Below are 22,667 nucleotides of genomic sequence, written 5' to 3'. Positions count from 1 at the left end.
GAAACAGGGCCTCGGCTAACATGTTAACTACTGGGGCAAATGCCCCAGTAGAGTCGAGGAATGCCCCAGTAGTGGTCAGGCTTTGCCCAACCTCCACAAAATGAGAATATATCAATATTAACGTACATTCTTTCATTCGGGAGCGGTTGAAGACGTTTGTGGCAAGAAATCAGGGGCGGCGGAAGAGGGAGTGCACGGTGTGCAGCTGCACCCTCAATTTCCATCCAAAAACATAGGCGTACAGCCCACCGCTAAAGTAATGTAGGGTTTTACCAATCTCAACGATTGGCTTTGACTGGCGATTGTTTAATGCGGAGTGATCGAAAAGAAGATGTCAATAGCTAAAATTGCAGCTGCAAGGGTGACGACTGACGATACATATAAGCTACATTCAAAGTTTCATTGTAGTCTGACTAATCGTTCCTAAGCTTCAGAAGCAGAACATACCCATGACTGAAACCGCACATTACTTCTGCTGTGGACTGTACATTAGCAAGCATATCTTTTTACACCCCATAATCCATCTTCGTTCGAAAGAGCGTCAAAAATAATGACGAAATTACTTGAGCCACTTTTTTGGTGAGGTCAAAGGTCAGGTCATGGTGAAGGCCAACTTTCGCCGATTTTCAGGTCGAATATCGACAGTTTACAAGATGCCGACGCTTAACTCGGGAACCAATTAGAGCTACAGCACCGCGGAAAAGCGCATTTGATAGCCATATTAGCATGCTTTCTGGTTATCTCTCTTAGATTTGACCTAACGCCAACGGTTTTGCCTGCAAGGGGCAAAAACTACTAAAGACGATTTTGGGGGAACAGTTTTTCTGCAATAACTTTTGACTCATGCTTTGCACGAGCCAAGGCCCAAGGGGCTGCAGACAGAGCCAGCCAGCTCCCGGCAGCTGCCTTGGGCGGCCCACGGGGCTGTGGCTGAGCCAGCCTCCCGACGATGGGACGATGGGAGACGATGGGAGACGATGGGAGACGGCGGGAGACGCTGGGATACTGTGGGAGGGGACGCTGCACCGTGCCGCGGCTTTCCCGAGTGACCGCGATCGTAGCGGGCTATCCGGCCACGGCCAGGTTATGAGCCGCGAAATGAGAAGTGAGAACCGCTTTCTAGCGGTCAACACCAATGAACTCATACCCACTTATATCTATTTTTAACACAAGCAGCATTCGGGGAATAATGCTACATTAAAAGTGTTATATACCGTGGTTATTTGGAAAATTAGGTAGCAACCAGGTACCTCATATTGGCCATCATAAACATGATGGCCAGGATGGCCTATGTGTGTATGTAAACTGCATGACGCACGTGTTAACACTGCATATCGGCTAGTCTTATGAAACTAGAGAACAAGATACCGAGAAGGAGTGTCTGGAGCTGGTGGAGAGCCCATTGTCACTATAGTACAAAAAACACACACCTCATTGCAAAAGTTATGACGCATGTACTTCATTTGCTACAACCAAAGGTATTTGTAGGTATTTGTGCTCCTATCAGCTATCTATACGAGCCTGAGAAGCATAATCTTAACAACAATATTAAAATTCGGGCAAGAAATGGTATCAGACAAAAACAAATGCTGTTATATAACTGTCATTGTCAGCTGGCCGCTCTAAACAGCTACAAAGTCAGCTGAAGTCAGCCTGATAGTGAAGAACAGGTCTCTATCGTCGTCCTCATTATGGCCCATCGTCCAGTTATATTTGCTGCATAATTACGCCATCAAACATTCCTCTAAAAGTAGGGTGCTGTATTAACTGTAATATTGCGACACGGCTGGCAGTTCCTTGCGACACGGCTCCGCTACCCGTATTTGGAAGACCGCCTGAACTGGCTGCCAGTTATCACCTTCTGGTAAGTTCTGCAATATTCGAGGCAGAATGTTCCGCTGGAACGATGAGATTAAGAAGCAACAGGGGATCATATGCGGAAGTCTATTTTGTGAGAACCAGTTTAGGCTAGATCTTGATTTAGGCATCCATATAATTGCATAATGCGACGACGAAACAGAATAAGAACTCTGATACCTAATCTTTCCAGTTCAATTTGATTAGAGGTGTTCAGACTGTGCCCGACTGTTGCACACTGCTAGTATGGGAGGTATTGGTCGGTGTTGGCCCGTAAATGCTCAGACAGCTGCTCGCTGTCAGCCTCCGCCGCCGCCCCTCGACGCGTGTCGCCCCGACCCACCGAGATAACGGTGGGACGCGTGTCGGAGCGGCGGCCCTGGGAACCGGAAGCGGTCTGATCGGCCGCTCCAGCTTCCGACGGTGCCGACTTCCGCAGCGAACCGCGTCCATAAAACGGAGCGCCGCTGAGGAGCATCTCAGCAGCGGACCGTGTCGCACCATTGGAGCGTGTTGGATACGACACAGACCACGGTGGAGACGTCAGTTTCCAGTGGCGGAGAGGAGATTGACCGGCCGCGTCTGGGATCAGCAGCAGCCCGACGGTCCCACAGTGAGACCGGACCCGCCACTCTAGCAGAGTACCCGTGAAAATGACCGCCAATCACAGTGCTGTGATTGGCGGTCATATGTGCTCACATATCTCCGCTCCGGTGTTGTAAAACGGCGTCATGGAGGTATCCACTCAGGTCTATCGGATCAGTGTTTGTATTGTGAGTTCTGGCACGCCATGATGCTAGAAGCGGCAGTGACATGTGCCTCTCGAGGACGGGGAAGGTGTTCGTCATACATTCCTCAGTGGACGGGTGTGTTGGTGGTGTGAATATATGACCGGTGCCGGCTGCATGGCCGTGCTGGCGATGATAAACGATGTCTCCGTGACAGGCGTGAGAAGCGCCACTCCTGAGCTGCGGTCCTGGACACAACAATACCGCACCTCGTACGTACTGTCCCTCATGAGCATGCACAATGCACATACCGATTGAAGGAAATAAACAAATGAGGACTAAGCATGAGCGTACGTTGAAAACCACCTAGATAAAGTCAATCTGCAATCAACGGTAATTACGAAACACCGAAGCCAGTTTTTGGTTTTGCTTTTCAACAAGGAGCATTTGCAGAACATAAGACTGTTAGTTAAAAAAGACCAAATCGCCAAACCAGATCTAAAGCGACCAAACAGGACCAAGGGCACAGTGTTAGCATTTCCCAAACGGACCTTGGAGCCGGGTGATATATGTCGGCTCCATGACAATCGCGAAAAGCGCCGGTGCTAAAATACGGCCCCGGGGAGCGTCTCGGGGGGACCGCATGGCCGTTAGAGCCAGTGATAAACGAGGCACAGTCAGGACCAAAAGGAGGCGGGTAGACAACATTCAGCTATCCCACCATCCAAGGCACAGCGACTCAAAGCATGAATCACAACCACAGCCGAGCACACGAAAACATCATACAAGACATGCCTTACATTGCCGGCGTGAGTGTTCGTTCCCTTTCGGGGCGCGTGCCGCGTTCACTGCCTACTGCCTCCTTGACGTGTTCTTCAATGACCAAATGTTCACCGACGACGATTCAGAAAATAACGGCTAAACTGTGGAAGGTGCGGGCTCACGTGAAGCCGGATTTGATCAACTTGCTCATGAAGGACATTCTAAAGTTAGTAAAAATAATAACAATGTATTTTGATAAATTACAAAATATTTATGCTCAGAACGGAAGTTGTATATAAAATTCATTTGACCTCGCAACATTAAAATATGACTTTCAGCATTAATTGTGCTACCACAGTGTCCACTATCAGTTACCTATCGCACAATAAAGACTAACCTCGAAACTGAATAAAGACCGTAAAAAAATCATGTTTAAATACAATTAAGTATTTGCAATTTCACGACAAGACGTCTTAACCACAATGGCCTTGGACATTATACATATTTTCATTTTTCACATTGTTACAGTACACGCTGTATGCAAACTGAATCAACTATGTCACCTTTATCATCTAACGACTACTCCTTCAACTCCAAAACAACAATGCCACCAACGCCAAGCCTTCTAACCCCACAAACACGAGCGTCAAACGTAATACAAATAAGAGTTAAAAAGACGGCACTAAGCATATCTCGATACTTGATGCATACATGTAATACATGATGATACATGTGCGTACGAACATCACACACTGCGATGCATGACAAGAGTCGAGAGTAGCATAGCACACCGGCACAAAACGCATACAGTAGCGCGTATAGTCCATCCTAGACGGCGTTACGTAGAGATGTTGCCGCTGCAATGCATGGCACACTGCAGCCAACGCCGTTATGTAACACCACGCGCAGAAAATACAATAGGCAATAACAGATACCAGAACCTCGTCGTAGACTACAATGCAAGGCGTGAGAATAGCACTAGGCAGACGGAGACTGCAACGCGGGATGTAAAGGTAGTACCAGCTCCCGCGGCTGAATGAAATGATAAGCGTCTGACGTGCTAGGGACTGCAATGGGACATGAACAATAACACCAGGACGAACGGCGGCAAACGACACCATTTACTGAGCGCTTACTCCATTGTTTCATTGGAATTGCACTGTGAATGTGCCACTTACTATAATATATACACTTATTATAGGTACATATATATTATATACACTTACTCATAATCTGATATCAAAGCGAAAAGATGCCGTTCCTATCGTCACTGCCGAACTAAACCATTTCGATTCTCCACTGTATCCCCAAGACACCTCATACATATCGAGCCGCCTCATGTTTACTGCATACATACGCGTGGGTTCGAGGGAGCGACGACCTAGCGGAACAGAGCAGTGATCGAATACAGCAGAGAAGCGCGAGAAAACACAGCAAAGCTGAGTTACCCAATACAGCGGAGCACTGTGCAGTGTGCAGTTACTTTGCAGCAGCTAACAACGAGGCTTGGCAATGCACTGATCGAACTGAGATTACGATCCGACCAAATGCAGCACTTCAATGATCTAACGTTGTGAGGACATTGACCACAGACGGGGTTTCCTAGTCCAGAGTAACTACTCAACATGCCGGGTGGGAAGAGCCATGTGAGGACAAGTCCAGGGTAGTCGCCCGTGACCTCTGAATCCGTACCAGAGTCATTGAACCCGTCAATTCTAGACTCGTTAGCGACTGATCACTGAACAGTGCCGTCCGTTGCATTGGAAAAAAACACCCGTCTGAGGATAGACATGGGCTCATCTAGTTTCAATGAGATGCATTTGACCGGATCATCATCATACGAATGCGTGCGTATACGTGTGCACATTCAATTTCCTAAGGCACCTATAACCATCGCATCGGCTCCATCGTGCGCAGTTATCACCGGAAGAAGTCGCGACACACGAGTCTGGTCAGAGAGGGAGCAGCACATGAGGAATCGCCTGAATCACCGTCGCCGGCCGCGAGGCTGCAGCATCGCGGCCGGCGACGGTGATTCAGGTGATTCAGCAGTAAGTACCGGCGGCTCATGAATGTTCACTGGCGCTGCTCATGAATTGCAGTAAGCAAGTTGAAGTTCAAGCACATGCGCAATGTGCGGGTTTGAAACCTCTTATGATTTTCCTTTATTTGCCGAGGTTCTAGAAACACTTTCGGTTTGCAGCATAACAAATTATGCGTAGCAAGCGAAGCAATTACAGGGTGATCCAAAAAATTTGGAACCCCTAACTTAACCCGCGCCCCAGTGGCGGTCTCAGCCAACTTCGCCCTAGTGAGGGGGGGCATATGTTACCACCCACCTCTAACTCAAAAACTAAGAGGGCTAGAAAGACGCAGTAAAAAGCAGTCGATAGCTCTCAATGCGTACGTTTGAAAGTATTTCAGTCATTTTTCACCTTAGAGCAATATTGGGGTCACCAGAGGTCATCAAAGGTCAAAATTTGCCAATTGTCATTATATTTTTCAGAAAACATGCCGCTATCTCAGGAACTATGGTAGCTAGAATAACGCAAGGAAGAGCAATCGATAGCTTTTGAACTCTTCTTTTGAAAAGGTCATTATTAATATTGACCTCAGGTCAACGGTTTGGCCTCCAGAGGGCAAAAAGTCCAAAAATAGCTGTTTTTACGAAAAGTGTTTTTCGACAATAACTTTCGACTACAAAAAGCCACGACATTTCTATTGCCAGAATCGTGTTCCTCTCGCCGAGACGCGTCGAATGAACTATAATTTGACCTTGAAAGGTCAAGTTGAAAATTTGACCTCAGGTCAAGGTCATGACCTTACTGGAAAAGGTCATCTTGCATATCAGTCGATGCGTCTCAACAAGGCAAACACAATGAGACCATCCCCAGCGTTCTATCTCTTTCCAATCGCGAGTTATTGGCAAAAAACTGTTTGTAGCCTCAAGTGACCTCGGATGACCTGTCTAGAGGCTATCAGCAAAAATGACACCTTGGTCATCACGAGTGGACTAAATCATTGTGATTCTGAAATATTTGGACTGTTCCGATGCGTACACACGGATCTAGAGGCATTTTCATTTTTCTCCATTGACTTGTAATGGAAAGGTTTCGCCACTGACCTGACCTTAGGTCACGGATATAAAAAATCCGAGATATACAAATTGTAGGCGCCCATAACAGCATGCAATCCACCAAGTTTGAAACCTTTCTGACAAACACTGCAGGCTGGACATGATTGCAAACTTTTTTTAGGCTTGGTCAGTTAACTTGACCTGGTGACCTGACCTGACATGACCTGGGGTCAAAAATTTCACACATTGTCCAAAATTGATGTACCAAAAGCTACCCCAAGCGGCGCGGCGCTACGCGCCGCGGTTTTTTATTCACACGCAAAAAACGCGACAGGGTGGTAACATATGCCCCCCCCCCACTGGGGCGAAGGTTAAAATGTCTATAAGTCCGAAAATATTCACTTTATTGTCACATTGCGAATACCATTAGAAAGAGCATTATATTCTCTATAAAATCACGTCAAATTGGTGCATGGATGGTGTAAAGAATTGGCACACTATTAGCTTTTGGAATGAGCGTCAGAAAACTGAGTGAAACGAAATCGCCAAATGTTAACGATGCGCTAAAATCCGTTAGCACTCTATCTGTTGTCTTTTTGCGAAGAACACCACATCCAAATTCAATTTTGTTTCATAGAAGTTTACACAGAAGCTTACAGTAGAACAGATACACGCGTCCTGGCTTCCGCTGTTCATCCCAGCATGTGCTCAACGCGAGCTCAGTGGGCCGTCACGCAGGCCTGCAGTTGCTTGGGGACAGCTCCGACAGCGCGGACCAGCAGTCTCTGGGACAACTGGTCCCAGCAGGCCGTCAGCCTTTCCTTTCCTTACAATAGCACGTGAATGAGCTATTTTTATTCATGAACCCCCAACAAGCGACATGGTCAGAACAGCAAACCGTCAATCACTGATTTGCGCATAATGTTCAAAACCGTTTCACTGAGTTTCGTGACACAAATTTTATACGCATATATCTTGGGCCATATTTATAATAATAATTAAGTTCAATCAACGTGGTTTTATAGAGAATTGAACGCTCTTTCTAATGTTTCTTGCAATTTGTCAATAAAGTGAAAATTTTCTGACTTTACGACATTTTAAGTTAGGGGTTCCAATTTTTTTGGATCACCCTGTATGTAGGCATTTGTCTGCAGAGAGACGGCAGTGAACGGTGTTTTGCCATCTCTCTAAAAGGCAGGTGTAATTACATGCATCGATGTCAATGGCACACAGCGAACAAAGGCAAAACAGTGATATAGTTTGTCTGGCGGACACCTCGGAGGGCGAACAATGTTATCTATTCCGTCGGAGCACACCCTCCGTTGCGTAAGGATGGCCACTCGCTGTCGGAGGACGGCGCCCGATTTCCGGTCCGGCGACTGGTCATTGTTCGGCGGCACGGTAGTCGGATCACCTCGGACCGACCCTCCGTCCGACCCGCGATCGTGGCCGATAGACCTGCTGGACAGGGGCGCCGCGCCGCGCAGCTAATCTCCTGCTGGGGGCACGCGTCAGCGGCTAATCCCCGCTGTCCCCACACCTGGCACACGCATCCGTCCCTGTTTACTGGCAGCCACCCGTTAGAGGCCAATGTCTCCATCATAACATAAAACAAGCCTCGGTGCTCAGTGACGGTGAAGCGAGAAACGATGCTCATCCTCCTGTTGACAATCGGCCAACTGGAGTGCGTCGTCGCGCGCCGACAGGTGGGTGCCGGCGACCGAGTGTCGAGCATGGCTGCTCGCGGAGGCGGCGGCGGCGAGCGTTCACCCCGGCGCGCCGGTGCTCCGTCCGTCAGCGACATCCCGTGACACGACACGGCGACCCCTGGCGGCCCCCGGCCAGCCGCCGCGAGAGGTGGTGCAACTGGCCCATGGCCGAGAGGGGGCGGCCGGCCGGCCACTAGTGCAGCTGGCCGTGTGGGCCGCGACCGGTGCCGACCGAGCGGTGGCCTTCCGAGCCGCGCCGCCGGCCAATCAGCGCCGCCGCTGACGTCACGGCTTTCTCTGGGCGGCGCGCCGGCGGCCGGTCAGTCTGAGACGGACTGGTGAGACGCCAACACCGCCAAGCCGAGAGCTGCGGAGCCTCGGCAGTGAGCGGCCTCGTCAGCCATGTTGAAGGGTGAGTACCGAGCTCAGCGTGAGCCACATTTCAGGGAACAGCAGCAGACAACACCAGCCGACATCGCCGCCGCCACCGACTCCGAGCAGTGCCCTCGACAGCTGGCGCTGCGAGCGAGCGCTCAAGGTGATCCGTGCAGAAGTGAGCGTGCAGCCGCACCCGGCGCTGAGTGCAATGGCAGCGGTCGGGCGCGGCTAGGCTGGGGAGTGAGTGTCGGGCCACTGGGACACCGGGCCCCAGAGACCCAGACAGAGTCCCAAGGACCAGAGACCCAGAGAACGGCCGACTCCACCGGATACCAACCACCGGAAGACGATCGTCTCACCGTCAGCCAAACGACCGCCGTCCGACACCACTGGAAAGCAGCCTGGGAGACGGCCGCCAGCACGAGCCGCGCCTCTGAGCGACCTCTAAACCCACTTCCTGTGGAGTACGCTGGTGAAACGCGTCCTGCACTTCCTGCCGGCTAGTCTCATCGAGTGGGGAGAGGACCTGAGAAAAGGCCGTCAGACGATGCACCCAGCGCAGAGAGCGATCTGAGAACGAGAACCAGTTCCACAGCGTGACATCACATCGTGCAGACCGCGGCGGCCTGGATCCGACGAAAGCGGCCCATCCTGGCGAGACAGACACGGACGTGTGTGTCTCGGCGTGACCTGTCCGGCGGTGCTGACGGACGCGGCTCGGGGTGAGGACTCTGTGCCGCAGGCCGCCGGATGTGACCAGGTGCGGAGAACTGTTCGACCTCCATGGACAGAGACTGTGGGCCACAGCGCACCAAGGCCGGCTGGCGCACAAGGCCGGCGGCCCAGCGGGCCCCGGCCCCCGAGCGGCGTCTCTGCAATCAGCCGGCCGTCACCGCCGATCACGAACGGTCGGCGCCGGCCGCAGAGATTCAGTCGTGACTGGGCCCGATACCATCCCCTAAACACGCTCCTAACCTAACCCGAGCTCCGTGACCCGATCTGACCCCCCATCCACCAGTAATCTGACCTAGTCTGACCGGCTGATCTGACCTCTGTGGCGTCACATATCACCTCAGCCTGACCCTGCCTCTGAGACTCAAGAAATGATGAAACAAACGTTGGTTAGCTTAGCGTCGATTACGATCTGTTGATAGTTCTGGAAAAAAATGTTAGACCTAATCTAATTTAAAGACCTAACTGCTAAGCTTTTAAAAAACGTGCATTTTTCAATGATACATTGTGACAACTCAATAACAAACATAAGACAGGTTCGGACGATGTAGAGCTATAGGGATCAACGGGATCTCGTATAAACTATGCACGAACATAGGCTGCATTAGAAGGTCCAGACGTTCCAAGAAAATGTAAAAAGTTTGCTTCCTTGAATGAAGACGTTCCGGGTCGGAGGTCCGAACAATATTCTTTCGATAAAGTTAGAACAATGCCAGCAATCTAACGTGTCTGACAATGAAGATTACGAAAGGAACGCATCTGTGCATCGTTTTGCAAACTCATTTGCTGCAGTTATCATCTTCGCATGGAGGATCGACAAAATTGAAAGACCAATTATAGCAACACTTCTTCTAATTATATGGTTCAGAGGGCAAAGTTTGGAAAGTCTCTAAAATGCAACATGTGTGAGATCTAAATGATCGAACTTTCATTTGAGCATCTAAAGGTTCAAAAACATAATTGCTTTGCTCTACTTATTATAAAAGATTTCCGAGAAAACTGTATTGCCCTGAATATTAAATAAGTTTCCGCCATGCCTAAAAGAGCTGTGTTCAATGTTAAGCTTGACAGGACTAGCCTCATTAGGTATCAAGCACATCGATGACGTTATGTAAGTGTCGAGTGAAGCCGTGATTCATTGCCAGATCCCAATCAACTCTGTCGAGCAGTCGTTATAGAGTTGGCTCACCGCTTGCCTCATCAAATTAGCTCTATTATTAAGTCTGTTAGCATAATGAAGCGCTATTGTCGAGCCTCTTCATAGAGAAAAGACAAGCGGAAACGAAATTATACACCTATATGACCCTGAGCAGCTGCTAACATTCAGCTCAGCGCGCCGGCCACCTCTCGGCGTGTATCCGGTTCCCGTATCGGTCAGCCTCGCGGCCTCTCGGGAACCCCGCTCCCAAATGGAGCTCGGTGTCGGCCGGCTGTCCCGGTGATGAGTCGACTGCAGGTCCGAGGAGCGGGTCAGGGCGGGGCGGAGTGACCTGTGGCGGCGGTGCCAGTCGGTACCGGGCGCTCCCTCCGTCCACCACCCACGCCCGCCGTCGCCGCCGCCGCCGCTGCTGTCCCGTCCCCGGCCGGCCGAAGGTCGGGGAAGCGCCCCGGCCCGTTGGCCGCCCGCGCACCGCCACACAGCGAGGACAGCCCCCTGTGATGCGTCACACCTGTGACGCGTCACCTGTCACACCTGTTCCAAGTATCCCTTACAGTCCCGGACCCTCTGTCCTGAGGAGAAGCGCTGCAATGTGTGATAGCATCCACATGGGGAAGCCAACCGTGCCCGTCAACTCGAGGCAGTTTTCGTATTCAGTCGAGCAGGACCATTTTCTCCGCGCTTCAGTTATTGTAAACCTAAAAAAGACTGTTGTTAGGACTTTCTATAATTCCCGCAGTCTACGCTTTAAAGAGAACAATGGAATATCAACACTAGCCTCAGTTATTTTCCAATCGATCACACATCCTTTCGAAAGTGATTGATAACTGAACGCCTATCAAAATGACAATAATTAGCGACTGCGCAGCACCAGCATGCTCGTATTCCTGCGATGTTGTTCTGGAACATTCCAGAAGCTCCCACACGACGTCCACCCGTCCTCCAGCCTGTTCACCTTCGACGGATCTAGATGGCCATCGCTCTCAGGGTCCCAATAGCCGCGTGGGTGGCGGCGAAGAAAGGAGAGAAAGGCAGCGCGACTCCGAGTGACCAATGCCGCCAGCTGGGGCGCCGCCACCGCGCATACGAACGGCTCGAGCTCCGCCATGGGCGCGGCCGGTCGGAGCTACTCTCAGTTTCGCTAAATGAGCTCCAGCCACGCGCCAGATGACGAGTCAAACGTTCACTTGTGTGGGCACAGCGTGGGATGCGCCGCCGAGGGAAACGCCGGGATCCGGAGAAAACTCACACATTATTTTGACGGAAATAGAGATGTTGATGCATTCCATAATATTTTGTGAGCACTGAACATTGTAAAACAAGTCATTGAACAATAAGGCACAAAACTTATTCCAGTTTTCATCGTCACAGGCCATCACACAGGATTAGCGCTAATTGCACATGTCAGTTCAAATGTCTCGCTCTCCATGACCACTGACCGACAAGTTGACATACGCCTCCTGGTAGTGCGTATATTCACAGCACCCGAGCTGCTCTATCATTAGCCCAGAATCCTGAGAAATTATGTGATTTTCTGCGGTCCGTTTCGGTCGGCGGTCGGTTGAGGCCGTTCAGTGCCATTAGGGCCGACCTTGGCTGGCAGCCAGGCGGACGATCGGAGCCCGTTGCGTGTCCATCGGAGCGCGTCGTTGTGCCATCGGAGGCGACGGCGGCGTCCTCCCACGCCTGCCGCGCCCGTCGGCGGCGTGGGTGACCGCTGAGATCCGGCCCACCGGCCCTGATGCAATCGGCCGTTTAGCGCGGCCCGTCTGAAGAGGCGGTGAAACTCCGCCCCCGTATCCTCCTCGACTGGCGAAAAGGGCCGCCGCCGCTGCCGACCGCCGCCCGGCCGCTCGAGCCGTCCCTCTCGAGCGAAGGTCGCTTCACCTGGCGATCTGTCAATATTTGCCGCATTCCCGTCCGGTGACGGCCGGGCGGCTCCTCAGGGCCACCGGACGCCGCTCCGCTCTCCTGTCTCACCCCTCTCCGAGCCCAGCGCCCCGCTCCCGGCCGAGTCAGTAGGGCGACCCGATGGACTCCACCGGTGGTCTCTCCAGACAGTCTATCTGGCGACATCATCACGACTGAGTGACCGCGCCGCGGCGGCTGAGGGAGCCGTCTCGGTAATCCGAGCCGGAGGGGCGGCCTGACACCGCGCGCGGCCTGTCGCTCTGTTTACACTTGTCTCCGGCGCCGGGGACCCGCCGCCGCGCCGGACAGCGGGGAGGCGGCGCTCACTGTCCTACGGCCGAGGTAATTGAGGGCTCACAGCCGGATCGGGATTAGGGCAATTTGCCGCGGTAATGGAGACCGTGTGAGGGGTCGGCCGGTCTTTTCCAGCCGCGCCGCCTGGAATGGCAGAGATCACAGACCTCGGCCAGTTCAAATGGAAATGCCGCCCCGCCCGACACACCGTTACGGAGCCGTCTCCGCCGACATACACGGCGGCCGGGTATTGCCCTCATACGGGCGAGGCATCAAAATGAAGACCTCAAGACACACAAAGACGGCTGATCGATGCGTACACAGAGGTTGGAACGGTCGGAGCCATCTGCTCGAAACGCCACGGCGCTCGGCACAAGGCAAAACAACATAGCAACCGTTCAACGCAGCTCAGCACGGCTCAACTCAGCTCAGCGAGTCGGCCGACAGCCGGCACGGGCCGGTCCGGCCGACAGCCTCGTTACTGCCGGGGCGCCCAGCCAGCCGTGAACCGACACACCCGCCCGGCGCCGGAGCGAGACATCGTGTTTTGATGCCCGCCACCGCGACCCGGGGATTAGCGTCGCAACTTACTAATGCGATTCGGACACACGCACTTATTGCCACGATGATTGTGCATTGCCGCCCAGCAAACATTTCGTAATGTCATTCCGGTTAACAACATGCATATGACAATGAATAATGATGTAAAATTAAATCAATCAGGTTACGACGGTGTTTGGGGGATTTAGTGGGCACAGGAGATTCAGAGGCCATTCCGAGCGACAGTCTCTGACTTGTAGTGTTCGCGCTATTTGTGTGAGAATTCGAAAACCGATAAGCTGTTGCCTTTTATAGCCGCCGGGCCGGTCTTCTCGTCAGGCCGTGATAACGCCGCCAGTAATGGCCGGTGAGACCGGCGGCCGGCCCGCCGTGGTGTGACCGTCGGACCGCGCTCTGAGCCACCGTGTGACCGTGTGCCCGCCTCTGTGTGACCGTGTGTCCCGCCTCTGTGTGACCGTGTGCCCGCCTCTGTTTCAGCTGAGATGCCGTTCCTCGTGGGACTGGTAGTCTGGACTACCATCGTCGCCACGGTGAGTACAATCGCGACCGCTCGCCACTCGCTAAACTCTAGCCCACTTACTCGCCGATGTTTACATCTATATATCAGTCAAATTTATTCCACCCGAGCAGCACAGCAAGAAGTAGACGGGCTGCAGAGCAGAGCATCCGTGCTCTATTTACCGCCCGATCGGACAGGGACGACCTCGGTGACCGGGCGGGTGCACTGTCCTTCCTTTGCCACGTCACCCTGCCGCCCGGGCGGAGCGAGCCGCCCAGCGCCGTCCGCTCTGTCCAGGTTCACCCTGTCGAGAGCCGCCGAGACGGTCGGAGGCGAAACCAGCGGTAACGGTCGCACAGTGGAGTCGACACTGTCTTTGTTGCAGCCTTCCCTGATTAGCTGAGTCGGATGCCTGGTGGATCGTGAACGGTGGATTTGGCGCCGCGATGTAACGGGTGCCTGACTGCACGATTGATAAAAATACTGAGCCAGACTGACAGATTTCTCATCGGTCTGAGATCAGCTGGCCAATATTTTATCTTATTTTCTCTCGTGATCAATACTGAGCCGGACCCTATCAACTCCGCAACAATGTAAAACACTGATGCTGGGAGTGAGGTCCCTTGCCCAGCAGCGTGTCCGGTCGCTGGGCGTCAGTTTGAATGCCGGTCAGTGCGGCGTTTCTCGGTCTCGGCCCGCGCGCCGTGTGATCACAGCAGGCACGTGCCGGGCGTGCCGATGTTGTCTGTCTGTCGGTGACGTGCCGTCCGTCGCGGCGCGGCTAACACGGCCCGGGCGTAGCGCGGCAGCGCGGCTGGTATCTTGTTCAGTCACCCCTCGGCGCCGAGTCAACGGCCGGTGGCGGCACGGCACGTCCGGCCAGGGCTGCCCGTCTCCGGCCGGCAGGAAGCGGACCGTGTGTTTAGCCGGGCGGCAGAGGTGGCCCGCCGTTCACCTGCTAACTGTCTGCCCAGACAGATGGCACGCAGACCCCAGCAGTAACGGCGCGACGAGACGCGGACACTGTTTTTCGCGTCTGATGCGACGCGCAACGGGTCGCTAAAAACGCCTCCATACCGCGGCCGCACGCGCCCGAGCGCGGTGACGCCGCTCGGTGAGACGGTGCGGGGCAGCGGGCTGTGCCGGCGCCGGGTTTTGTGCGCTGCTGTTAGACGGGGCACCGGACCGCGGCGGTGAGGTGGTGTCATTAGCAAGGGTAGCGACTGGGGCAGGCGCAGAGACGCACGCAGGACAACAGGGCAGCTCACTCCAGTGAGCTCAGGGGCCGTAACACAAAGGGACGCGAAACTGGCCTTGTTTTGCGCTGTCACACGCCCTCTGATGAGCTTTTTGAGGTTTTTCGATAGGCAACCTTGCGACACGCATCTTGTTAGTTAGAGAAGCATGTTGCGAAAGCCTGGCGAGCTCTGGTAAAACTCCTAGTCATAGAGCGCGACAAAGACAAGAAGTATGACGCGATTCTGAGGCAAGGATTTCCGCAACTTCGCGTGATGAGTATCGGAACGGGGATGGAACACCCCGAGACTGGCGCCAGAGTAACCTCTGGAAGAGCTGCCCAGACGGTGACGTCATCCCCCGGAGACGATCTGGCAGCTCCGGTCAGCTGGCAGCCCTGCTGCGGCCAGCTGACTGCGGTCTCCCGGGAACCCGGCACTCCCCACATACCGCACCGCGTTCGTCTGTCACGAGACTCTGGTAGACCGCGTGGGCCGTTAAATTCGGCGACACGGAGTTGCGTGCCACCCTGCGACGGCCAGAGGTGGCCAGTCTACCTGACCGTGGGGTCCACAGACCGGCTACAATGCCAGGAAGCCGTAATTCGCTGCAGCGCCGACAGACCCGGGCTCGGTTCTCGCCAGCGGCGGTCGGCGAGCTGGAAAAACCGGCCGCTCGCCTCCGCTCGGAGCCGCTGCCCGGTGTGTCGCTGATACCCAGAGTGGCTCTCTGGCCGTGTCACGCCGCTCCACTCATCAGCGCGCTGTCGGCCGTCATTAGCGAGCGATCGACGCGAGGCCGTACCCCGGGTGGCGGCCGCATGGCCCCGCCGGAGACCAAATTACGACGAGACGCGCCGCCGCCCGCCGCCGCCGCGCCGCCCGCGGTCGACCCCAGCACGGTGTCAGTGACCCTAAAGATAGAGCAGCCGGGGCGAAGGGCGGGCGGAGCGGCCGCCACCTCAGACACCGCCGCTCGCAGAACGCTCTGCGCCCTCCCAGAAAGTGAAAGGCTCAACATGAAACTGAGCTCGGTCGGTTATCTCTGGAGGCAGGCACGGTCTCGGCCCGATGTCACTCCCCTTCCTGCTGGTATCGGACATACCGCCGGGGCCCTGAAGGTCACTGTCAGGACCGCGGCGGCGCCGACCGGCCGGCTAATGGACTGAGACGGAGCCGGCGCGGCCGCGGCGGAATGAGCCGCTCCGTGAGCGCCGCCGGCCGACGTGGGACGCTCCGGAGCGGCGCGGTGGCGTCGTGCACGCCCCCGGTGAGGAAATTCACCAGCAGTGTGACCTCAGCGGCGATTAGGGCCCGCCGACCGACCGCGGCGACCAACAGTGCGGGAAATCGACGATCCATTCGCAGGCGCAACAGCGGTGCAACAGCGCCGCGCGCCGCCCGAACGGTTTCACTGGAAGCGGAGCTCTGCAGTGTGGGAGACCGGTACGGGATTCAGTGGTGCGCAATCCGTCTTAGCCCGCTCAGAAAACGCCTGTCAAGCCCCGGAATATGAATGAAATTTTACTTATATAGAATGCCCATTTATGAGTCCAACTGAAAGGTATTCATTTAATTTATTTCAGCAATAATTGCTCTGACGTAAATGTAAATCAAGTTGGTAAAAATATTTTTACTTGTTTTTATATCGGCATCAGAAACAAATTGTCGTCTTCATATCTGAGTCAGATGTCACATTTAAAAATGTACCTAATAGATAACCTGAAACTGTTATGTTAAGTCACGTCAATCTTAAGGGTTTATGCTTCATGTTTCGATCAAAGCCACCTCGCACAAGGAAATGCTTTTTGCCTTATTCCCGTCACCCGGCGCCGTTCAAGGTTACATAATCAAATTAGTCATCGTATTATCATAAAGGTAGCCTTGGTCTCTGCCGGGGCATTGTCATAGGATCAACAACATATATATGTTTTCAAATATAACCTTATGTTCAATGATTGCGAAATGCAAATGGTTCCAAAATTAATTACAAAATGAATATATTTCGGACACTGTCCTTCTTCAGTTCAGAATTGCAAATTAAATCATTTAGTCACAACAGCGCCAGAATATGTCGATAACAGCTAAGTTAGGAAGTCTCACATTGGTAAATTCTCGCGCAAAATAGACAACCATCTTACAGTTGAAATGTTCACAAGGTACCCTTTCATATAAATATAATACATGTGTCCACAATTTACACATTAATTCATCCCTATCATCTATCAATCACTAGACCACAAGCATCTAGTCGTCTATTCAACCATCGAGCCATGCAATCAGTCAAACATCCAACCATCCATGTACTCACACATCACTCAGCTATAGATAATTAGACAATCAAGTCATCAAAGGCCACCATCTTACATCAAAGAGCATAAGTACTTTACCATTAAACCATTCATTCAAACCTCGAAACAATACTCAATCGTTCAATCATTCATGTTCATCCATACATTCATACATTCATTCATTCATTCATTCATACAATCATCCAATTATTCAGTCCTTCATTCATTCATTCATTTTCTCACATATCATTCATCAATATGGTTGAATATAAAAGCCACTTGTCACTCAGTAATACACACATGATCAGTGAATCAGTGGCAAAGGCATCAGAACAGAAGACGTTACAATAGCGAAGTTGTAAATGCTAGAGTACTACAGGACAGGATCAGTTCCTCATTTCTTTCCCTTGGTCTATGACTCGTTACCCTTTAAATGATGGTCCAGGCCGCTATGTTGCTGTTTAGAGCTGGGCGAATCTGTGTGATCCAAAGAGACTCCGCTATTTTCCTGCCTCTACTTTCATCGCATGCCTGCAGAATCTTTGCCCTTACATTATGGGGTCCCGGCCGACACTGGGGATGCTGTGTTCGGAAATGCTCGCCCCACGGGGAGTCATTCCGCTTGTTTTTAGCGTCTCGCAAGTGCTCGTTGTAGCGGAGGCGCACCGAACGTCCCGTCTCACCAACATAACTCTGGTTACACAGTTCACACGTGAGCTGGTACACCACACCTGAGCTGTGGCATCTTCCTTTCAGTCCGGCGGCGCACGAGTGGCATCGAGAGCCACCGGGACAGGGTGGAGGCTGGAGGGCTGACCGGACCAGTTGGTGCCTGATGGTGTTCTTATTAGTCCAGGCCAACCCCAGGTCAGGTTGGCTACTCCTCCGGACGACTGACTGGACCGCGTTGGCGAGCTCGTCGTCGACAAATGGTAGCACCATTCTGACTGCGGAAGCATTCGGTCTTCTTGTTCTTGCTCTGGTCGTCTTCATGCACTGGTCCACCGCCTTGTTGATGGTCTTCACGTTGTACCCGTTGTTGGCGAAGAGCTCTCTTGTTTTGTTGATGCTTCGGTGTCGGGCGTTATCGTCACTTGATAGCTTGATGGCTCGTCGTATTTGTGAGTGAAGCACTGCCCTTTTGGTCTTCCATGGTTGAGCCGACTCTGCGTGAAGCATAATCCCGGATGATGTTGGTTTGATGTAAAGTTCCGTTGTATACTTTCCCGAAGGGTAAACTGTGATCTTGGTATCTAGAAAGGGGATTGGTGTATTGTCTTCCGTCGACTCGATGGTAAATTTCATTGAAGGATGTGCTTCGTTGATGTGGGATAAGTATTCTTTGAGACTAGTTGGTCCGTGAGTCCACACTCCAAAAATGTCATCGATGTATCTCATGTAGATGTCCGGTTTGAGAAGTGCGCTATCGTTGAAGGTATCCTCAAGGTGTCCCATGAAGATGATGGCTAGTGGTGGGGCTACGTGGCTTCCCATGGCGATACCAGTCGTCTGGCGGAAGTATTTGTCACCAAATCTTAAATAGTTGTTGGACAGGCAGTGGCGTAGGAGATGGGTGACGTCGGATGTGTTGAGACCGAACATGTTGATTCTTGTATGATGCAAGTCCAGCAGTTTCTTGGCGCTCTCGATGGCTTCCTGATAAGGGATGTTTCCATAGAGATTGGTGACGTCCATGCTGAAGGCAATACTCCCCGCAGGTAGCTTATACCCGGGGTAGGCGTCGGAGAGGCGTTGTAGGTACTCGTCAGTGCTTCGGAGGTGGGCCGGGACGAACTGGACAAGCTGGCTTAAAATCTTCTCTAACAGTTGCGAGATCTTGTCGAGAGGGTCACCACAAGCAGACACGATCGGTCGAAGGGGGACACCCCTTCGACACCCCTTCGGGGTTCAATGATTGCATTTCGCAATCATTGAACATAAGGTTATATTTGAAAACATATATATGTCATAATGCTGTTCATACAAGTACTTCGCCATTTACTTGGATCAACAACACATCAATTGAGCTCGCCGGGCCGCGAAACAGCCCTGGGCGGAGGGCGGTCGGGCAAACATCGAAGCACTGCGACGTCTGCACGTCTTTATAGCCATGGTCTGTGCCAATCAGCACCGATTCGATGCTGGTAAGGCAGCGTTCCAAAGGCCCTTTGTGTGAAATTCACGCTCGCCTTAGGCTGCTCCAGATTCATTCAGGCGTTATCAGGTCATCATTTTGCACGGAGACATGACTCGAGAGCCCGCGGACGAAAATTGGCTGCTGGCGGCTTCGATGACGGTATAGACCAGGCCGTTGTCTCGGCGGCACTGATTATGCAAACGGGACAGACCGAGCGGCGGCACAGTCCTCCCACGTGCCTCCGAGAGTGAAAGTACGCCCCGCTCGCTCGTCATCCACACGTCGGCCGCCACGCACACATGCGACACAACACCACGCAAACTCCGTCCTAGACGCACTTCACCGACCAATCGACCCCGCCATGCGCTTCGCCGCCTTGAAAATGTCGCTCAGCCCTGGCTCTGTGCCGATCGGGCCCGCCGGCGGCCGCGAAAGTTCTTGGCGCGGCTGGAGATCGCGCTCCCCGGGTCACCGCCTGACCTCCTTCTGCAGCGCTGGGTCCGCCCGGAGACCGATCGAGCCGGGGCGGTGGAGCCGGGGCGGCGCGTGCGGGGCGCCGGGCGAGGTGTGACCGGCGCCGCGTGCCCACAGATGACTGATAACGCCCTGTATCTGGCGTGATTAGGCGGCGCCAGCTATCCCCAGTGTCCCTGTGATGGATCAGCCACTGCCTGGTGCAAGGTTACCAACGCTGCGTCGAATGCGGACGGGCGGACGGGGCGAGAGCAGCGGGCGGGAGAGGAAGATATCGGCGCGCCCGGTAGTTTGTCGTGCCGATACCGGGCTGACGTCGCCCGGGTGCCGCCCCTCTGCATTCTCCGCGTCGCTGACGCAGTCGTTCAGAGTAGACGGTCGCGATCGCCGCGTCACCGATTGTATCTCTGGCAGAGAGTCCTCAGCCTCAGCCTCGGCCCGGCGCCGCTCGGTGGCCCGGGCGGAGAGAGTGGAGGGTGCGTCCCACCGTTCCAGACGGTCTCACATGACCTCCGACCCCGCCGACGCTGCGAATGCCTTCCGCGTCAGAGCCCGACCCTCCGATTGGTGGCTGGAATCGGAAGGCGACTGAAAATCGGCTGTAACGCAGCCTCGGGGCAGAATCCATCTCTGAAATCGTCCACCTGTCAGACGGACGCGTCGGCACTCACCACAAACCGGAGTTTGATTTCTCCCCAGTGGACGAACCGGAATCATGTCGATGAACCGGATTCCAAAATTCAGTTTGATATTCAGAAGTGTTTTGTGTTGTATCTGATAATAATCATCCCTCTGAGAAGTTGACACGGTGCCAAGATTCGCGGAGAAAGGCACGGCCGCAAACCTTGAAGCGGAGTTTGCTTTGGTCAAGGTTTTCCAACTGAAGCTCGTGTGATGCATGACGATGTCATCGGTGCGATAAGCAGCGCGGGCCGACGGACTGTCGTGAGATCACGCCGGACAGTTTTATCCATTAGCCAGATCCAAATGTATCTCAGAGCACCATCACAGCCGCAGCAGTCCCACAAAACATACATCCCCAGCCCTCACAGCGGGTGGGAGGCAGAACCCCGTCGGCAAAAACCACCCACGCGGCGCGTCGCGTCTTGCCACCCTTCGACCGGGGCCATTCCACGCCGGCCACATCCTCTTCATGGACAAAGCGCAGCGCGGCGCGGCCGCTGCTCCCTGCGCCCCGCCGAGCCGTGATCTCAGAGTTCAAGGTCGCGACACGGGCACCGCGGCCGCCACCGCCGCCGGGCATCGTTGCAGCTGAGGCTCGCCGGCGCCGACCTTGATAGGGGCCATCCCGACCGCCCTGCGCTCGGAGCCGGCCGGCCGGCGCCGGCTGATGGCTCCCGGCCGGCCGGGCTGCCCCGGGTGGCTCGTTCACCGAACCGTCTCCCGACTGCCGCTCGGCCGTGTCAGTCAACACCGCCTCCACCGGGAACAGTCAACAGCCGACCCGGCACAGAGTTCCGCCCGGCTGCATTAATTCACCGGCGGGCGTTTGCGCTAGAAACAGAGGGCCATTAACAGCCCCGAACGAGGCGAGTTTCTGTGAAAGCGAACACACGGCTCGGACGCGGCGCTGGCGTGGTCGTCCCCGGGGCGGAGAATGTCGCCGAGCTGCCGCCGCCACCGCCCACCGTCCGCCGCCTTCTCCCAGCGCCGGCCGGTGAAAACGGTCGACATCACGATCTGTCCGGCCCCCGTTTGATAACTAGACCAGATAGCAGCCGGACCGCACCCACCGGCCCATCGGGCCGCCCAGAGCAGACGTGAGCCATGAGGAGTGACCCTCAAAATTCCCATCTGATGCGGTATTACAGAGATGCCAGCCAGAGATATCCAAGGCGGTGCTTGCCTTATAACTGACGAGATAACATAGCTACAAGACGCGGTACGCCCTGCTTAGCTGCTGGGATTCACCCCTCGACACGCGATCATATGTATGAAGTCACACTGTCTCACCACGGAGGCCCTTTAGCTGCACAGATCACACAGCATACTGGCTCCCGAGAAGGAGACAAACAGCACTGCCGAGCCGGGGACAGATCGGTACACAGAACCTTGGCCAGCCGGTTGGAGCGGCGCCAGCTGCAGGTCCCCGTCTCGGCGAGGCTCAGGACCCCCTCCCTGACGGCGGAACGTTGCGGTGTCGGCCGCTGTCCGATCCCATTCGGCGGCGCCCGGACGCGGTGGCAGTTTTTCTAGTCGCGCATTGTTCGCAGCAGCGCCGTGCGGTTCGTTCTGCCGCCGTGGTCGCGGCGTCGTCACGTCTCAAAACCCGGCGGCCGGGGCGGCGCGGCGCGATGACCGCCAGCAAAAACGGACCGACGGCCGGACGGAGACATGAACGACTGCACTTAAACGGGACCATCGGCCCGGCGGCCCGTCATTTGGACACATTACCCCGCCATCGTCCTGTCCGCATCTCGCCGCGGCCAATTTACATAAGCGGCGGCGGCGGGCGCCTCTCCGGCGGCGGCGGTGTTCAGATGAGTCAGGAGGGGCTCAGCGACGGTCGTTCGGTCGGCGTTGACGTCTTTTTGCCGGGATCGTAATCGTCACCTGCGCAGTGCCAAACGCAGTCGGAACGCCGACCGGCGCGGACGGATATTTGTTTACGAGCCTGTAAGTGTCTCGGGTTCTCTGCCCACCCGGCGGCAAGGTTACAGAGGATCCGACACCGGTGCGGAGGCCACTGTGCGGCACAGCGCACGCCGGTGAGCCGCCCGCTCACAAATTGATTGTTTGGATCCCTGCCGGCGGCAAAAAGGGTGTCCCTGTCGTGAGCGCATACCGCGAGGGTATGAATCCTTGATGAGTCAGCGGCGCCCATGAGCTGAACGCAGCCGCCG

The 22,667-nt window shown here is 54.3% G+C and overlaps 1 protein-coding gene across 1 annotated transcript in view; it reads left to right on the top strand.

The window, feature by feature from the left end:
* The first annotated feature begins 8,450 nt into the window (after positions 1 to 8,450).
* LOC122379269 overlaps positions 8,451 to 22,667 on the top strand; it is a 147,939-nt gene continuing 133,722 nt past the window's right edge. The window contains exons 1-2 of the mRNA XM_043361308.1: positions 8,451 to 8,544; positions 13,645 to 13,697. Of these exons, the coding sequence (XP_043217243.1) occupies positions 8,535 to 8,544; positions 13,645 to 13,697 (63 nt within the window). The 5' untranslated portion in view covers positions 8,451 to 8,534. The remainder of the gene's footprint in view (positions 8,545 to 13,644; positions 13,698 to 22,667) is intronic.

This window comes from Amphibalanus amphitrite, unplaced genomic scaffold, assembly GCF_019059575.1.
Source record: "Amphibalanus amphitrite isolate SeventyFive unplaced genomic scaffold, NRLGWU_Aamphi_draft 000074F_arrow, whole genome shotgun sequence".
NCBI lineage: Eukaryota > Metazoa > Arthropoda > Thecostraca > Balanomorpha > Balanidae > Amphibalanus > Amphibalanus amphitrite.
Note: the sequence above shows the minus strand (reverse complement) of the source record. Positions and strands in the feature narration are given on the sequence as shown.